Source organism: Thamnophis sirtalis, unplaced genomic scaffold (genome assembly GCF_051295495.1).
Source record: "Thamnophis sirtalis isolate CommonGarterSnake01/CBP01778 unplaced genomic scaffold, rThaSir2_p1.2 scaffold_5, whole genome shotgun sequence".
Classification (NCBI taxonomy): domain Eukaryota; kingdom Metazoa; phylum Chordata; class Lepidosauria; order Squamata; family Natricidae; genus Thamnophis; species Thamnophis sirtalis.
The window spans coordinates 22,162,502-22,181,910 of record NW_028261385.1 but is presented as its reverse complement, the minus strand read 5'-3'; the positions used below and the strand labels follow the sequence as shown (position 1 = coordinate 22,181,910).

The following is a 19,409-nucleotide window of genomic DNA, read 5'->3' as shown; positions in this document are numbered from 1 at the left end:
TACTCTTTACAAAGGTAGTTGCGTGGGGTATGAGGAACCTGTGCGTCTGCCTTCAAGTCACTTTGTGACTCTTACAGACTGCCTGAAGAGGTCACTGCAGTTTTCTTGGAAAGATTATTGAAAGTGATTTTCCGCTGCCTTCTTCCTGGGGCTGAGAATGACAGGCCCAAAATCACCTATCTGGCTTTGGGAGTTCTAGGTGAGACGAGGACTCAGGGCTGCCACGTTTCTAGCCTACTGCCTTAACCATTACACCAAATTGTCTTCTAATGGAGAACGTTATACTCTAGTACATTTCACTACTTTCTGATTCATCAGACATTTCTGATAGCTATGATTTATTTATTAATCTCAAGATTCATGTCCTATCTTTTTCTGATTAACCCTACTTCCCCCCAATAATCTACATGTTTGTCACCCCAAATTAAAATTAAAACTTAAATAGTTGTCTTATCTAGTGTATACATTTTGCTTCATTTCACTACGAAAAAAACAGAATAGGAGGTTATATCATTTTGCATTTGCGACTAAGCACAAGTCACCAAACAGTAGTCTCTAAAGTAGTCTCCCATATCATTATGGGATGATGTCTAATCTGTCACTTCCAACATCTCCAATCAACATGGTTAGTCACTAGGGAGCATGAAAAAGATCAATGATTCTTAATAGTGATTTCAGCCAGGTCTAGGAAATGCCACCAAATTAACATATTTACAGGATCAAATCAATGGACCTTTCTCCCAGATAGATCCATATTAGCATGATACATTCTTTTGGAAGAAAAATGCATGGGATTTTGTGAACAATTTGGCCAGGGGTATTCGCAGATACAGTTTTAAAAAAGGAGGCCACAATGGCATGGTTGAAGCTCTACCCATTTTTAAAGTGTGACACAAAAACAGATTTCAATCATATCATCTTGACTGCTATCTTGATTTTTTTGTATTATATCTAATGGTTTTTGACCAATTTCCATTCCAGTGTTCAAAGGGCCAGTGATATACAGTATAGTGCCAAGTGGGAAACTCAAATGATCGTTTCAATTTCTCTGTAAAACCATGTTCTGATTTAACTAACTTTTGTTGATTCTACTAAAACTTTTGACACATTGTGCATATCAAAAGCACTATATTAAGTTGCTCTCATACAGAACAGCACAGAAGTATTCTGCAAGATGCTCACGTTTTCTTTTCTTTCTAAATGTATTAACAGATTTTCTTTGACTCATTCATCTGTTGGTTCAAGTGTTGCATAGGTTTTAACAAAGCCTTTTTTAGTGCAAGACTGCATACACTTACCATAAATTCAACAGTAATTTGGAATGTCTGATAGGAATTCTTAAGAGGCTCAAAGGAGACAAAGGAATATCCAAAGAATTGAGGATACTGAATATTAATATCTGAAAGTCAGTAACAAAAATATTGCTTAGCAATTAATCATCAAATAATAGACTGTAGAGATTCTCAGTCATCCAGGTCATGGTTGTCCCAAAGGTGCTTTTTCAGGAGGCAAATGGACTTCGTTTTTTATTTGAAGATGTTTTGCTTCTCATCCAAGAAACTTCTTCAGTCAATATAAATATGTATTTATTATCAATATATTTATATTGGAGAAGAAGACTCCACCGTCCTGTCAAAGCTGAAGAAGCTTCTTGAATGAGAAGAGAAACATCTTCAAAGGAAAAAAAACAAGAAAGTCCAGTTGCCTCCTGAAAAAGCACCTTTGGGACATCAAATAACATAATCAATTTTAAAACATTAGATCACAACATAATCTTGGTACATTTAGCATTAGATTTTAACAGTCGCTGCCACCTGCTTAAATTTTACTAATTGGTCCCTTCATTCCAAAAGTTTGAAGACTCACATCTTTTCCCCATCCTTCTGTTCTAAGTGTAGCCTTAAGAATAACAGTTTCAGTCCGTTCCTCATTCAAATGTCAAACCTTCAATGCAAGACTTTGCTTTAAGGGAAAAATGTGCATGGCCAAATTACACTATATGGAAAGGTATATGGAATGGCAAAAGTTAGGGGAATTCAGAAACAAAGCCAAGTTTGGGACACCCCAAAACTGTGACGCTGACTCTGAACATTCATAAAAATAGAGGCCTTTGGAAACTCACAATCAGGATACAATTAAAAGAAGGCATTTCTTGTTGTTTTTTGACCTAAGCAGCTGGTCATTAAAGTTATATTGCCTCTCAAAAGGTGTGCTGTTTACGCAACCTAGATAGTAGATATGAATTAAGTTCCCTCTAGGTTTTTGTGAAACCCACCATCTGCCCAAAAGCCAGCTGTGTCTTTTCCAGTTATGGTTCTTCTATGCTTGTAAATGCACTAAAGTGTCAACTCAAATATATGAAATGCTGCTCTGCAAATCTGTCCTGAACAAAAAAAAATCTTCAGAATGTACAGAGAGTTACCAAAGCTTTCCAAGCAAACCAACCTTCTGAACAACTCTCCCCTCCTTTGCCAAGGTTGCAGTGGCAACGAGAGCCACGCCGCTCATAATCGTTGATGCAAAAGCTGTTGGTATAGCAGATGGTTTCATCGCAGGACTGATCAGATTGTCGCACAACTGAAGTCCCGCTGTTCCTCCTGATGGCCTTAGCAGTAACGCTGGAAGGGATTGTAGCGCGGGGTAGGAATGTAGTTGTTGCCATAGAAGTGACTGGATACGTAGTAGGTGAAAGCAGCCCAGAAACGAGTTCTGCATTAGATCCTTGTATTAGGTTGGTTTCAACCAAAAAATCTGTATTGCCTCCTTTGATGGTAGGAAGTGGTTTGAGCTAATGAAAAAAAATATTTAAAAAATGTGTTAGTTAAGGCCAAAGCTTGATAGTGCAGTTCCTACAGCTAAATGTTAATCATAGACAGGATAATGATATGCAATAATTACTCAATCTGATATGATAGCAGTAGAATGATTTGCTGCCAAACCTCTAGGATAGAAGTGTCCTACTGTGTCATCCCTTAAGAAGAAGAAAGCTTTAATTAATTTGAGCTAAAATACTGACCAAATGTTCATCTTCACATCCTCCTGGTAGTATGTCCTGGTAATTATTTTTATATGGCTCATGACATTGCCTTTATTCTATACTTTTAACACCCTCTCTTCTAATCACTGGGGCACTGGATTTCATAGCTACCTTGGCTGGGACTGCAAAAGAGAGAAAACACTTGGCTTTCATAGACATATTGGTAACACTGAAGCCTCCAAGATGGCCTCAGTCAGGGAGTGGGGGAGATAGAGATAGCTGGGGTTTGTAGCCAACACAAAATAGTTTTCCCTGAGAACCAAGGACATTCCCACAGCTGAAAAGTGGAGGAGTGAAGTTTCCAAGCAAGAGGACAGCACCTTGATTGGAACCAGTTGTGGGCTCCTACTGGTTCAGCTGAACCGGTAGTGGTTTGGCAGCCTGGATCACTGGAACTGGCAGCGACCCAGGCCTACAATGCTCTGAACCAGTTCTCCAGGTGGACACCGCCATCTTGTTTTTTGCTTCTGCGCAAAGCGAGCCCACAAGCGAACCATCAATAGTGTCTGCCACTCCTGATTGGAACAGATGACCAATTGTTTGGGAAAGAAGGGAAAATGTTACTTTTAATTAGGTAAAAACCACAGGAATCTTTAGAGTTTCACCAGTCTGTGCCAATGTATGTCTAATAAACCTATTATTTGAGGAAACTGCTTGCCTCAGAGTTCTGTTTGCTAAGGGTGTATTACTTGGAACCCTGACACATATATGACCATGTAATGCCTGATCAGTGTTTTCTCAAAAGCTTAGGAAGAAGACACACTTCCTATACACCAGTTTAACTTTTTTTAAAAAAAATAATATTTTAATGTTCTTTTTAAAACTACAGGGCTTTTGAGAGAACATTAGGCCTGTGTGGGAAAAGACATCGGGGTTCTACCTATATTTCTGCCTATAAATAAATTTCAAATACAAATACAAATACAAAATACCAAGTATGCATTGCTGGTTTTGTTCCCAGTGAGTATTTTTTCCATTATTTCACGTGGTTTCATACACCCGTGAGATCTGCACCTGCTTTCCTTACTTGTTCTGCATTAAAGTTTAAGGACAGTATCACTTTACCAGTCTAATTATTGTGACAGAATAGGATTCAGCAATTTGAGCTACATATTTCTGTCAGTTAAAGAAGTGATGGATAACACTTCAGTGTGGTCTACTGACTGTGACTTTACAAAGCTAAAATTGTTGCAGTTTTTTATTTCCATGGAACTTAATCAATAGCAGTACAGAAAGGAATATCCTTTCTTACAAAGCACAATAACTTTGAATCATCTATTGATCTGACTGAAGAGATATAGCTCAGGAAAACAAACCGTGACCCATCAAAAGCGCGGACGACAAAAGCGCGATCGACAAAATCGCGCCTTTGACGTCATCACAGTGCGACGAAAAAGATCGAAAAATTCAAATAAAAATTAATAAAAATTAAATTAAAGCAAGCCGATTCACATAAAGGTAAGGGTTAGGTTTAGGGTTAGGGTTAGGTTAAGGGTTAGGGTTAGCTTTAGAGCGTTAGCGTTAGCGTTAGGGTTAGGTTAAGGGTTAGCGTTACGTTTTTCGTTACTTTAACAGTTAGGTTTAGGGTTAGGTTTAGTTAGGTTAGGTTAGGTTAGGGTTAGGTTTAGGGTTAGGTTTAGGGTTAGGTTTGGGGGGCTTAGGGTAAGGTTTTCGCTTTATTTTTACATTTTTCGAACTTTTTCGTCGCGCTGTGATGACGTCACAGCGCGCTTTTGTCGAGCGAGATTTTGTCCTACGCGCTTTTGTGGTGGAACCAAACAAACGCCTGTAAAAAGCCGTATGCTCCAGCCAGAATATCTCTATTCAAAAATCTCATATAGCAAGCATGGGAAATATTTTTGTCCAAGATCTTGAAATGACAGTGCCAACAGAACACTGGGGTTCCCCCCCCCCGCCACTCAGTGTAAAGCAGCTTCTCACATCTCCCTTATCCTATCATGAATCACCTCCCATGGCTGTGAAGTTTGGCCTCTCCTTCAGGAATATTATGATAAGATAACAGTCTATTCATATTTTCTCTGAATGAATAGGGAGAGCGGAAATTGGGATGCTATCTGCAGTCTCTAACTTTGGAGTGAAAATGTTTTGGAATGCAAAGCTAACCTGAATTTTTTCGAAAGATTTTTTTTTCTGAGAGTTTTCTTTTTCTTACAAAACCCTATCCTCACCCCCACCCCCCCAAAAAGGCACTAGCTACATTTTTCTTTACATACTTTCCTTTATACAGGTGGTCCTCAGCTTACAATCTCAACTGAGCCCAAAGTTTCTGTTCCTAAGTAAGACATTCGCTAAGTGAACCTTGTCCCATACACAGGTGGCCTATGCAGCTGCACTTTTTTTTAATATTAAAAATGTAAAAATATGAAGAAAAAAGAATAATATATTTCTTCCTCTACTAACAGTTAGCTTCTTCGGCTACTAGAAGGGGAAGGAGAATGCTGAGGTATTTTTGATTGAAATAAAGTCAGTATAAATGAAACAGAAGTTATACGAAAGGCAGGCTTCAGTTACGTAAAGGAAAACTCCACTAAGCTTCCCTTTTAAGCAATTATACTCTTCCCCCTCATTCGGTTTGTTTCAGCGAAAACAAATATGTCTGGGGAAAAAAAATCAAAGGCTTTAGAGGATCAGAGAAGGAAGAAAATATTCAGACTGAGTCAAATGCAAATGAATACTTAATATAGCCTCCGAGCGTATATTTGTCGATAGACTTGTATTTGATCTCTATTAAGGCGTTCTTGTTTAAATACTGCACTAAGAATGTTAAGCAACCAAAATGCCAGAGTGAGACGTGTGGATGTACCTCATCGATATAAATGTCGTAGTCTGAATCATCGATGTCAATTCCATCATCATCACCATTTCCAGATTCAGTCATGTATGGATGTCCGTAACTTCCACTCCCTAACACTTCTGGGTCTGAGAAGATAAAACTGGCATAGTCACAAATGTATGTTTTTGATATAGTGTCGTTTTTATATAAGGTAAATGCAGTAAAACTAGATTATATTTTTTTGAGAAATGTCTTTGGGAAAAGAATGGAATAGAAGAGAAGAGAATTTTATTGTCATTTAGAATGTACACTAATCAGCATACATTAAAATGAAATTTCATTGCATTCAGCTCTCAAAAGATAACCATTATGCATATACCCACATATATGACACAGAAAAGCAACACAGTCTAGTTCGGATGTATACATATATATATATGGCGGCTGGGGAGGGGGAGGGGGAGAATCCTGCAAGTTTACAAGATAGATGGCAAAAGGAACAAAGATGATACAGAATCTAGTAGTCCTGCTCTAGATACTTCAAACCTTCCTCCCAGAGGGGAGCAAAAGAAAAAGACAGTGAAGTGGATGTGTGGGATCTCTAACAATGCTTCCAGCTCTAAGCACATAGCACTTATAAGCAGTATCCTGAATAATGGGAAGCGAGCTTCTCAGCTGTCCTTACCACTCTCTGTATGGACTTTCTATCTGAGGCACTGAGGCACCAAACCAAACACAGATGCAGTTTGTTAAAATGCTCTCAATCGTGCCTCTGTAAAAAGTGGCCAGGACAGAAGGAGAAAGATGTGCTCTCCTCATCCGATGCAGGAAATGCAAACGCTGGTTTGCATGCTTCACTAAATAATGCATAATTCTCACCTCATAATACCAAACACTGGGACGATTAATTTAGTTGTGGGAACAAAGAAGAAGTTCCAGATACGATTCCAGAAAACAATAATTATTCTAGTCTATAACAAGTAAGAGATTTACACAGTCGAAATGAAAGTCAACTCAACGTATCCTTTTGGGCACTGATGTAACAGTTGTACATTAGAATTCTGATTTTTTTTTTTTGCCGAATATGAATATAATTCATGAATCATGAAAATCATAAATCACTTTATTTTCTTGTTTTACAATAGCTTAGGGCAGGGGTCCCCAACCCCGGACCAGTAAAGGTCTGTGGCCTGTTAAGAACCAGGCTGCATAGCTGGAGGCGAGTGGTGAGCTTGCAAGTGAAACCAAAACCACCTCCACCCCAATTTGTGCAAAAATTATATTCCACGAAACTGGTCTCTGATATCAAAAATATTGGCTTATCATTTATGCAGTGATTAATTGTAAAAAATTGGCACTTTACCCTTATCCAGTTTGTGGATAGAGGCAAAGATTGTGTTAATTTTTGTGCTTTATTAAAATACAAGTTTTTACCTGTTTGCCTCCTTTATATTATTATTATTGGTTAATCTTTGGTGAGATTCACAGCCTTTGGAGCTGGTTGGTAGTTCAACAGCTCGAGTCCTAACCAAGGACCTAGGAACTGTTGGAGGATATAAGCTGTTCCAAGTAGGGTGGGTTTATTTGTAGAATCAGAATGTTCAAGTCTGATAAATTTATAAACTGTTACATGCTTCATCCATAGCCGTGTAGTTTTGATGGCCAGGTTGCAATATTTCATTATTTTTTCTAGTAGTAGTAGTAGTTGTTGTTATCATCATCATCATCATCATCAACATTATTTAAAATGGCTTTTTGTATTTTCCTCTCCTTTTTCAGTTCTGTTATTTTGTGGTTTTCTTTAAAGCTGATCCTTTAAAATGGATATATTGCATTCCCAATATTACAAATATTTTATGAGCCTAACAGAGCAATCCTAGGGAAGTGTATTTCATCCTTGAATTATCAAATGTTTTAAAAGTGCCATGAAGGACATCCCATAGCTCACTGAAATTTATTTTTGTACAGATCTTCATTGTGCAATGAATATTAGCACTTTTAAGACACACCTCCATCTGTGTAGTCCTGTAGCCATAATTAAGGATGGGGAGGGGAGAGGCTCTACCGAAGGTATTGAGGGGAAAAAACATCCATTCTAACAACTATAAAAGGTTAGGTTAATCCAGGGGTTGGCAACCTTAAACACTCAAAGAGACACAAGGGTCCTAACCGGAAGTCGCATTCAATTCTGGAGCCGACTGGAAGTCCGTGTCTCCCACCATAGAGTCTCCTCCTAGCACGGCATCCTTTTTCCCCTACCTGTCCTAACTAAAAGCCCTATCAATGGTGGAGCTGACCGGCAACAGGGAGACGCAGCAAAGGGATAAAAGAGCCACATGCGGCTCCAGAGCCGCAGGTTGCTGACCTCTAGGTTAATCAATCGAATTCTAACAAGTAAGAACCCGGTCAAGCCTTTTGCTGTTGCTAATTTAGGTGGCAATTCAGTTCAAGAACTGAAATAAAGCCACCTTATGAAAGAGTTAATACCAGAAGTTAGTCATATTTGAAAAGTAGTTCAATTCTTGGTCTACACAAGGAGATTCTGTCTAATGGCTATAACAAAATGAAAAGAAGTGTTTCAACGTCCAGTGACTAACTTGTTGGCCTTGGGAGTGGAAACATTAGTGTTACTAATTAATTTTATGAAACCACTGGATATGTGTAACAGCCCTACTGTTTACATGTCCTGTAGCATCTGTCACCAAATAAAAGTTTATGCCATATCGTAGAAAGTGTGCTCACCAAAGTATTTTACTTTCATTGCTATTATTATTTGAAAAATGCCATTTATCATGATGGAATGATACAGCAAGGCTGAACGTTCATATTGTAAATATTAAGGGCTTTTTAAAATTTGAATATAGATATTGTTATGCACTCATGTTCCCCTTATGCTAAAGATTGAATAAAACAGAATAACTGGTGAATTGCAGTTTTTTCCTTCTTTGTTAGCCAAGTTTCCAAAGGTGATTGTTACTATTCTCCAAAGCATTGATAAAGGTAAAGGTTCCCCTCACACATATGTGCTAGTCATTCCTGATGCTCATCTCCGTTTCAAAGCCGAAGAGCCAGTGCTGTCTGAAGACATCTCCATGGTCATGTGGCTGGCATGACTAAACACTGAAGGCACACGGAACACTGTTACCTTCCCATCAAAGGTGGCCCCTATTTTTCTACTTGCATTTTTTACGTGCTTTCGAATTGCTAGGTTGGCAGAAGCTGGAATAAGTAACGGGAGCTCACTCTGTTACGCGGCACTAGGGATTCAAACAGCCTAATTGCCGACCTTTCTGATTGACAAGCTCAGCCTCTTAGCCACTGAGCCATCGTGTCCCTTTCTATAGGAATAAATGGGAATTAATAATCTCTTTAAGAAGGATTGAAGTAGAAATGTCACCAGGGCAGATTAAACTTCTTAGTTGCCCATTATTCTGCGCAACACCAGTCACTGTGAATCAAATCTGCTTCTCTGATCCCTCAAGTGGATTGGTTCAGGGAAAGGGTGGTGAAGGTTACACTGGATTTTTCAGTAACAAATCAACATTGTGGGAACCATCAACCATTGTTTCCTTGCTTTAGAAAATAGCCTACCAACTGTAGTACATCAAACATCTCGCCCTTAGTTGTGAAAGTTCTTAAAATATTTTCATCCACAGATAAACAGGATGTCAGAAAAAAATGTGCACCCAGTTACAAGGATTAATGACCTTCAGGCCAAAACTATAAATGACTATTATATCTTTAGGAGGTTTCCATAAACATTCTCTTTGAAAGTTAAATTTAAGCACAAGAAACCAAAATAATCAAAACAATTTATTATATTATGAGACCTGGTCTAATGATACCAGAACAAAAGCAAAGGAAATAAAAAGGAAAATGATAAAGAAATTAATTGAAAGAAGGTTTGGATTAAAAAAAAACCTAGTATAAATGACAAGACACAAAAGAGAGCAGATTCTTAATGCTACAACTCTAATTATTTGGAAACTTGCTTTTATTTTATCTTTTATTTCTAAAGAATCATTATAATGGAACCTATGCAATATTTAGTATGTTCCAGCAAACAGTTATTGTCAGTGGTGGAATTCAAATAATTTAACAACCAGTTCTCTGAGCTAATGACCAGCCCAGTAGGTGTGGCTCAAAGCTCATATGACTGGGTGGGCGTGGCCAACTCAATGTCACTCACATCAATGGGCGCTTTGTCTTAGCTATTAGAATGTAATAAGGGTTAACCGGAGAGGCAGTTTCTGTAAGCAGAGCAATAAAGATTAGGCTAGAAACAACACAGAATATTTCCTTCATGCCTTCCTTATAGGATTAGCCATGTGAAATGGAAAAAAACAAAGTGAGATTTCTTTCAACAACCGGTTCTCTGAACTGCTTAGAACAGGGGTGTCCAAACTTGGGAACTTTAAGACTTGGGGACTTCAACTCCCAGAATTCTCAGAGTTGAAGTCCATAAAGTTCCTAAGTTTGTACACCCCTGGCTTAGAAAGTTAACAACTGGTTCTCCCGAATAGGTACGAACTGGCTGAATCCAACCACTGATTATGGTTTCCCATAAGACTTAACTATGAAATATAGTTATGTAGTGAAAGAAGGAGGGGGCTTGGATTTTCTTGAATTATACGGATGTTTGACTTTTCCAGAACTCAGATGTTGAGTCAATGAAAGGAGCAGGGAAAGTTGATTTTTTTAAAAATAGTCAAGTAGCAATCTAAGTAAAGTTGTCTACTCACGGAACATTCTGATTATATCACTGGCAATGCTTGGCAGACTGGATCCGTATGAATTTGTAGCTCGGATGGCAAACTGATACTTGTCGTTTGGAGTTAACCCCTTCAGGATCATAGAGTCCATCTGGATCTGCTCTCTAATTGCTGTCCAATCGGTATCAAAATCGGGCCTGATTGGGATGAACAAAGAGCCCAAAACGTAATTAAAGTGAGCTAAGTCAATTAGCAAGAGCCAAACATTTGCCAATATCGAGTGTCTCCTGATTGTTTTGATTTTGGTAAGCATCAAAAATTAAACCTCAGAATCCCATTCCTACTTTGTGCAAAACAACAACAGGAACAACCACCACAGAAGAGTTATTTATCTAAAACATTGATAACCCATGCACCATCTGAAAGGGCTCTCAGAGCAATTTGCATGCAATCAGTACAATAAGGCAGTTCCTGCCCACAGACCTAAAACTAAAATGAGCCAACAGAAAAAGAAAAAGGAACAGAAAGGAGAAAAGAGGAGGCTCTGGGCATCAGTGCTTACAATAGTTATCATAACACAGACATCAGTATTTTTTTAAATGCATTTCCAAAAACTCTTAAATAAAGCATCACAAAGTACCATTTTTATGTAACAGAAGAAAAAAAGTAAACGTATGGGGCAAAATCATGTTTAACTCTATTGAATTAATTTGATATAAATTACGTTTGAAAATTAATTAACTTAAATATCTTTAATGTCCCTAGTCATTAACCTCTTTTTGCCTGTCCCGTGTACTGTTGGGAGCAAAGTGCCACTCAAAGGCCAAGTCAACACTCCTGTTATGTTGGTCACATGGAATGGAAACATATCAAGAAAAGGAAGGGCTCTGCCTTTCTCCACCAAGCTGATGGAAAGGTATTGCTTTGCAACTTCATTTGTGGCAAACTAACAGAATGATTGCTAGCTAATGAGAGAAAGGTCCAATGAGCTACCAAATATGACAGCTATCATAAACCTCTACATGCCAACAAAGTCAAATACTAATATTAATATTCCTTTGAAAGTTTGATATCAAAGCAAGTCAATACAGTTTGACAGTGGTGGGTTTCAAAATTTGTTAGAATCTCTTCTTAGGTGTGGCCTGCTTTGTGGGAAGGGTTTGCCAGCCATGTGATTGGGTGGGAGTGACTTGCCAGCCATGTGACTGAGTGGGAGTGGCTTGCCAGCCATGTGACCGAGTGGGAGTGGCTTGCCAGCCATGTGACTGGGTGGGCGTGGCCAACTTGTAAAATGTGATGAAACTCACTTAACAATGCTCTTGCTTAGCAGCCAAAATGTTGGCTCAGAAACTCTGGCATTTAAAGCACGCAAGATTAAAGCTGTCAAGTTACAAGACCCTTGCACCCCTAACCTTTTAGGAAAAAAAACCCAGGGGTGTTCAAACTTGACAGCTTTAAGACTTTAAGGTTTAGATAGGACTCTTAGAGGCGGGCATGGCGAGTGGTGAGCCAGCCAATCAGTGAGTGGTGGGTGGGGCAAGCATGATGCTGATGGGCGGGGGGAGAGAGCTTGTCTTGCCCTCTGGTGTTTTAAAAAATAAATTGATCCCCTTCCTCTTTGTGGCAGCCTCTCAAATACTGGAATGCTGCTATCGTGTTCCTCCTAGTCCTTCTTTTCTCTAGACTAGCCAAACCCAAATCCTGATTTGATTGACAAGATGATTGGCAAGATCCAATTAGGAAGATTAAACATGTTTATATAGCCATTCAAGAGAATATTTTGTCTATTTAAGTTATAGCTATTATTTTTAAACTTATCAAAGCAATTTAAAATAGCTCTGCTTCAATGCAGGCAACAATGTAATTACAGTAACATGGAAGAGAATAAAAATGCTAAAATTGCATTATCATGGTAATTTTCATATGAGGAATTTTTTAATTAGTTTTTTTTTTTAGGGAAACATTTCTGTCCTCCAGTGATGAATAAGTGGCCATGTCTTCTCCAGTGACTTTTATGTCAGGGTATCTTTAGTTCACCGGCTATATTCTCACTCCAACCAACAAGAAGTTATGCTACAGCTTTCCTTGGCTTGCACAACTCTATATTTTACATTGCAGTGTCGAGAAAGAAGGCTAGATCAAAAGCAGACCCAAAAGATATAGGAGTCAAACTTGCTGGATGCTTGCAGAGGGAAAACAAAATTATTGATATATGAACATTCTAGCAGTGCTGAGCACTCAGCATTACAGGGATAAATAGAGAGAGAAGTGGTTGCCCTTTTCCCCATGGTATCAGTCCTACACTGTTCAATATAAATGACAAAACTGCAATTTTTACTCTCTTGAACTTTCTAAAGTCGTTCCTACGGAAATGGCTGAACATAACAGAGACTGAAAGACTTTGACACATAAGACTAAATTGCTGTCCCGTTTAGTCTGGCATCCTTGAAATATTTACAGCAGGAAATAACTTTTCAAGTTTTAAATGTATTGTTGTTTGCATAAGAAACCAGCTGCAAACATTTTTGGAAGCACTCTAATAAAAACAGCAGCACAGGAGAGATATTTTGTTTGTTGGTTCGTATTATTTGTAGCCCAGCAGTGATGCTGTCAAAATAGACTCATCTGACATTTTCTAATCAGTCAATATAAAAATGATTTAATCATCTGAAGGTCATTTCTATTGAGCAAGAAGGGCGTTCTCTGAAATTAAAAAAAAGAGCACTTTGGAACTGTTTTGTTTCAGCTTTGTCCAGTTCTGTGAACTTGAGAAACCAATTTCTCCAGTAGAGGAGACAACAAAAAGTATTTTTTTGTAAATAATTGCATCCCTAAATCTCTGTAAAACAGACTAACAAAAGTGACTCAACGGTAAAATATTGTCTTCCTTTTCTTAAAGAAATTTCTCCTAACAAATCCGCTAAGGGCCACTTAACTATTCGACCACAAGGGACTCTTCTGTTTCTTGTAATTTAAAAAGTCTGTTCCCTTTCTTTAAACTCTTTGAATAGTTCTCTTCATGTCATAGATGATTGTGATTTATTTCTTTTCACTATTAAAAACCTCTATTCTTTAAATCATACTGAGCATATGAAGAACCCTGCCGAATTGGGAAAGAATAAGCGAACATAGGCTTTCAATTCTGAATCCTTCTTGACTCCCAAGGAACCAACAATCCTAGAGGATTCCAGTTTAGCATGACACCAAACAAGCTACAAAAATTCCCTCCTGGCAAGAGGAACCTACAATGGCAATTGCACAATGCAACTCAGTTACAGTACTTCGGCATTCATATGAATTTCCCTGCTATAAGCAAAATGTGAAAAAGAGAAGGATAACATAGGCAAAAATTCTGTCATAGGTTTCTGCATTCTCCCTCCTCGTACTTGATCCTTACACAGATATAAGGAAGTTTTGGAAGTTCAAGTATGCTCTTGGGCAGGACTATACAACTTTCTTCAGTCCAATGGCCACACCTGACTTTAAGTGATATGCAAAGGGGTGGGCTACTGGGGGTCCGTAGGAGTTCGGGAGAACCTCTAGCTAAGATTCTGTGCAGTTTAGAGAACCCCCAAATCCCACTCCTGGCTTGCCCTGCCCACCCCTCCCCCCAGGCCCATTTTGGATGCAGGTAAGTGCAGGGCGCGTGTGGAGGCTCAGGGAGGGCAAAAATGGACCTACTGGAAGTTCTGGAAGGCCGGAAACGGTCTCATTTCTGGCCTCCGGAGGGCCTCCAAAGCCATTTTCACCCTTCTGGAAGCTCGAGAAAAGCCTCTGGAGCACAGGGAGGGCAACCCCCCCTCCCCCGACTGTGGTGCATGAGGCCAACTACGCCACGCCCACCATGGCCACACACTCCAGCAACCAGGCAGAGAACACCATGCTAAAACTTTTGAAGCCCACTCCTGAAAGGATAGCAATACAGGTATCCATTGATGTATAAACTGGTCACTGAGTGACTCTTTGAAGTTATGACAGACCTACCTTGGGGCTACTTACAAGATGGGGATTCAGGGGTGAGTTTCAACTGGTCCGTGGCGGTCCGCGCGGACCAGTTGGTCGGTGAACCTGAAAGTTAGTAACTTCCGGAAACGCCAAAAGGCCCACCTGCCCGCCCTCGGTCCTTACCGGTCTTTAAAGGCTTCTGCGCTTCCACGCAGGTGCATGGCACATACAGAGCCTGCGCGATTCTCTGCGAGCAGCTGGAGCATCGCGCAGGCGCTAAGACGCATGCATGAACTGCGCGCGTGCATGAGAACGCCGCCAGCCCCGTTCCTACCGTACCGGTTGGAACGGGATTAGCAATCCACCACTGTGGGGATTCAACATTCCAATGGTTGGATATCAGACATCAGGTGTTTGACAACATGGCCACATTTATGGCCATTTGCAACACTCCATGGTTATATAACTATGTTTTGTGATGGTTTTGCTAAAAACTGACATTTCAAGTTTTCAGCAAAACTGATACACAAACAAAAAAACTGAAAACAGCTCAGCTAAATTCACCTGCAGAACATATAGCCAGCTGAAGAGCATAGAACTGAAGAAAACCATATAACCACCCCAACTTTCCCGAACAAACATAATGAAACAATTTAAGTCACTAATAAATCTAATTAACACATTTAATTAAAAAAAATGAATGAAACCAGGCATTCTTAATTAAAAATTTAAAAAATCTGCCTACATTTTATACTTTTTTAAATTTTTAATTGCCACTAAAGAAGGAATGGGACTGATTGGCTGACACTGGTGTTAAAACAGGCATTCCTACAAGGATCAGAAAACAGAAATTTGCTCAAGACAAAAGATCTCATCCACTAGTGTTACAAAGAACATCCCATCAGTGGAACAAGCCACTTAACACAATTAACATAAAATACAAGTACACATTTACATGGGAATTTTCTATATACCCAACTGATCCATCCTAAGCGGAGTCCACTAGAGTTGGGTTTATTAACAAAGTTAAATAAATAAAGTAGAAGAGAGAGAAAATTTTATAGTACCGTAACAGTTAAGAGATGGTTCAGAAATGAGTTAGGGTTAAACAGAAGCCCACCTTTCCATATGCATTGTAACAGAAAGAGTAGAGCTTTGGAGATCTCTGCATGAGCTACTGTGGAGGTCCAGTGTGTATTATAGGTGTGTTTCATAAACCACAAAGAAGAAGCAAGACTGATTTGGTCCAAAACCCAAAAGGAACTCTGAAGCTGTGCTGAATCAAAGCCATTTAAACTAATGAATAAATAAGAACCAGTTTCACTTGCATTAATGACATCAGATTGAAACAGGAGTGAAATCCGCCTGGTTTGGCCTAGTTCAGCTGAACCGGTAGAGACGATTGTCGTTGGTTCTGCGAACTGGTAGCTTTAAAAAAAGCTTCCAAGGATTGCGCAGCTCACAGCTGATTCATGCGATTGGCAGAAGCTTCCCCACCATCACTTTTTAAAGCATTTTTCCCTGTTTATTTGCCCAAACCAGCAGGAAAAAAATGCTTTAAAAAGTGAAAAAAAGTTGGCCATGCCCACCAAGGCACATGACTCTCCCGCAAGCCACACCCACAGAACCAGTGGCAAAAAAAAGTTAATTTCACCACTGGATTGAAACAAATGTGAACCCACATATATGAAAAATGTGCTCACATACAAATGCCATAGTCAATATCACCTGATAAATTCCACTGTGTAGTACTCAATTGGAGAACCTCCTTCACTTGGTCCTGGTTTCCATGATAAAGCAACTTCTGAATCTGAAACAACAATGACTTGAGGCTGACTAGGTGGAGCTGGTGGCATACATTTATCTAAGAGAGAAGAAAGAAATTATATACATTATTGGACCCTTTGGAAAACTCAGAACTGCTTACAGAAGCAAAACCTTTGATAAAATTGTAATGCTAAAGATAATCAAAAACTGGACTTTCTACCCATCCTTGCTTCAATCTCAGGAGAGTCGCTGCTATTCGATATAGAAAATCCCACCATTTTTCCCCTTTCATGGGGGGGAAATACTTAAAAGATGAAAGTGTTGCTCTGAATAAATTGATATAGTTATGGCCCAGAAGAAGCCATGTTTTAAAATAAATTAATTTCCAAATGCCCTTGTGAAGAGTTTTGAAAAGATCCATACTGGCACCAATAAAGCATACTAAATTATATCATAATAAATTTATTCCTTTGACTCCTTAATAATCCTCATCGTCCTTTTTTGCAATTGTAACTGCATCCTGTCTCCTTTGAAATTCCCATAATTCATTCCTATTTCTGCACTGCATTGAAATTTTCCTAATGTCCCATGTGTCTTTCTGAAATACCTTTACAGCAGGGTGGTCAAATCCGGCCCACTATTTGGTCAGATCTGGCCCGTGGGCTCATCCTGGAAAGTGTAAGGGGCCAGCCTGCGTCACTTTGGCCTAGTATACCTGCATTGCTTTGGCCTGGTCTACCCAATGCAAAGAGGAAACATGCTAGCAGTTTGGGAAGTGGCTTCAAGCTGGCCATGCCAACTCAGCTGGCCACACCCACTGAGTGGCGTCAAGCTAGCCTGGTCCCTCGAGGTCAACCACAGCCCTGATGTGACCCCCCAATGAAATTGAGTTCGACACCCCTGACTTACAATATCTACAGTTAACTGTGTCTCAATCTGCACACTTAATAGAAAGCTATTCAAATAATATTTACCTTGTGATAGAGTTGTCACATTTCTAGGCATGCTGGCTCTGCCTCTTCCTGCCCAGCCATAAGCTCCTATGCTGACACTATGGAGAGTCCCTGGCTTCAGATCTCCAATAACAACTTCCTGCTCGGCATAAAATATAGAAAAGGATGAAGAGACTTTTTTTTAATGAAAAGCTAAAATCATGTTTGAGCCAATCATAACAATTTATATTTATGTTACATATGTATATGTATATTGTGTATATATGTGTATATGTATATGTATATGTATATGTATATACGTATATACGTATATACTATATATATATATATATATATATATATATATATATATATATATATATATATATATATATATATATATATATATACACATACATACACACACACACAGTATATGTGTTTTATTTGTGCTGATAAATAAATAAAGGGAGACTACTTATTTATCAGCACAAATATAACAAAGGCAACAGTAAAAATATTGGGTTTCTGTTGTGATGGACTCTTGTGATGAGCCGATTGACAGATGATGGAAGCAGTTAGCTTCCTCCCATAATTGGGGCTTACCAGGGGCTGTAAAAAATGTAATATATACAGTATATATATACTGTATATATATCTATATCTATTTAGAGTTACTTTATTTATTTATCAGCACAAATACAACATGTGTGTGTGTGTGTGTGTATAAATGTATACATATATGTATGTATGTTATATTTATAACATGTGACTTTAAATATATGTATGTATGTATATATATGCCAAATACCACTCACTCATCACAAAATCTCCAGAAGCATAAAGCCTACAAACTTGAAATTTGGCATATATGTTCCTCTTGGTTTCTAGGTGCTCGGCTAAGAAAAGATTTTTTGAAATGACCATCAGATCATTAGTATTTCTGATACAGTAAACATGCTCTGATGATAAAAAGTTCTACTCCCCCTCCCCACTTGAAAAGAACTCTGTTCCAACTGCCAGTTGCCTCACATTCCATTACCTCAGTTACAACTGACAGATGTTCTATTTCTTCACTCAGGAGCAGTCTGGGGCATCTTATATTACTAAACTTTGGTACCACACCAAAATGTCTATGCCTTCCATTTATAGAACCGCTTCCAGACTCAAGGCAGTGAGAGCAATAGTCCCTTATATGTTTCAATCACCAACCACCACCGAGCCAGTGGATTGAGCCAGATTTCTCCAGCATTGCCCAATCACATAATTTCATTGCGAAGCACGGGTATCCAGCTAGTACCATATAAGGAGGAAATTCACCAAGTTCAAATAAACTGCTGAAGAGGCAATGTCCAAAATTTAATTCTGGTTCATATGATCTAGAAGTATGATGTACTATCTCCCTTCTGAACAGAAGTTGTTTTGCATATTAATTCTGTTCTAGAAAGGTTCATAGAATTTGTAGTTGATCATATTCTTTTGAATTACATACTAATGATTTGGAAATTAACTGGAGGCCAACTGAACGAGTGACTATAATGCTTGGCTCATAATCCTATAAGGGATTTGTAATCAACCATCTACAAGGTCCTCCTTTATGGAACTCCCCCCCCCTACTTTTTATGACATAATGAATTGATTCCATATTGGAAAAAAATCCTTACCCTAATTAGGTAAATGTAAAGGTTTCCCTCACACATATGTGCTAGTTGTTCGAGACTCTAGGGAGCGATCCTCATCTATGTTTCAAAGCTGAAGAGCCAGAGCTGTCCGAAGACTTCTCCATGTTCATGTAGTCAACATGACTAAATGCTGAAGGCGCACGCAATGCTGTTATCTTCCCACCAAAGGTGGTTCCTATTTTTCTACTTGCATTTTTAAATGCTTTCGAACTGCTAGGTTGGCAGAAGTTGGGACAAATAACGGGAGCTCATTCTGTTACATGGCACTAGGGATTCGAACCGCTGAACTGCTGACCTTCTGGTCGACAAGCTCAGCGTCTTAGCCAGAGCCACCGTGTCCCTTCTAACCTAATTATTGAAGGATAAATAGGTTCCAAACTAGAAACAATTCCATTGCTGAAATTCTTATAATTCTATCCTTTCATCTCAATTCTATTCTGCTAAAGAAGATTCTGAAAATCTTGCTTGGGAGAATTACTTTCAATGAATTGGTTGCCAAGAGCCTAACAGATACTGTACATGACTGCAAGCAAACAACTA

The 19,409-nt window shown here is 38.9% G+C and overlaps 1 protein-coding gene across 2 annotated transcripts in view; it reads right to left on the bottom strand.

Moving 5' to 3' along the window:
* EGFLAM (EGF like, fibronectin type III and laminin G domains) overlaps window positions 1-19,409 on the bottom strand; it is a 122,884-nt gene that overhangs the window by 40,814 nt on the left and 62,661 nt on the right. For both annotated transcript variants that reach the window (XM_087715431.1, XM_087715432.1), the window contains exons 5-10: window positions 17,230-17,347; window positions 16,217-16,352; window positions 10,574-10,740; window positions 5,862-5,977; window positions 2,446-2,788; window positions 1,299-1,399 (exon numbers count right to left, since the gene is read on the bottom strand). In XM_087715431.1, the coding sequence (XP_087571557.1) occupies window positions 1,299-1,399; window positions 2,446-2,788; window positions 5,862-5,977; window positions 10,574-10,740; window positions 16,217-16,352; window positions 17,230-17,347 (981 nt within the window). The remainder of the gene's footprint in view (window positions 1-1,298; window positions 1,400-2,445; window positions 2,789-5,861; window positions 5,978-10,573; window positions 10,741-16,216; window positions 16,353-17,229; window positions 17,348-19,409) is intronic.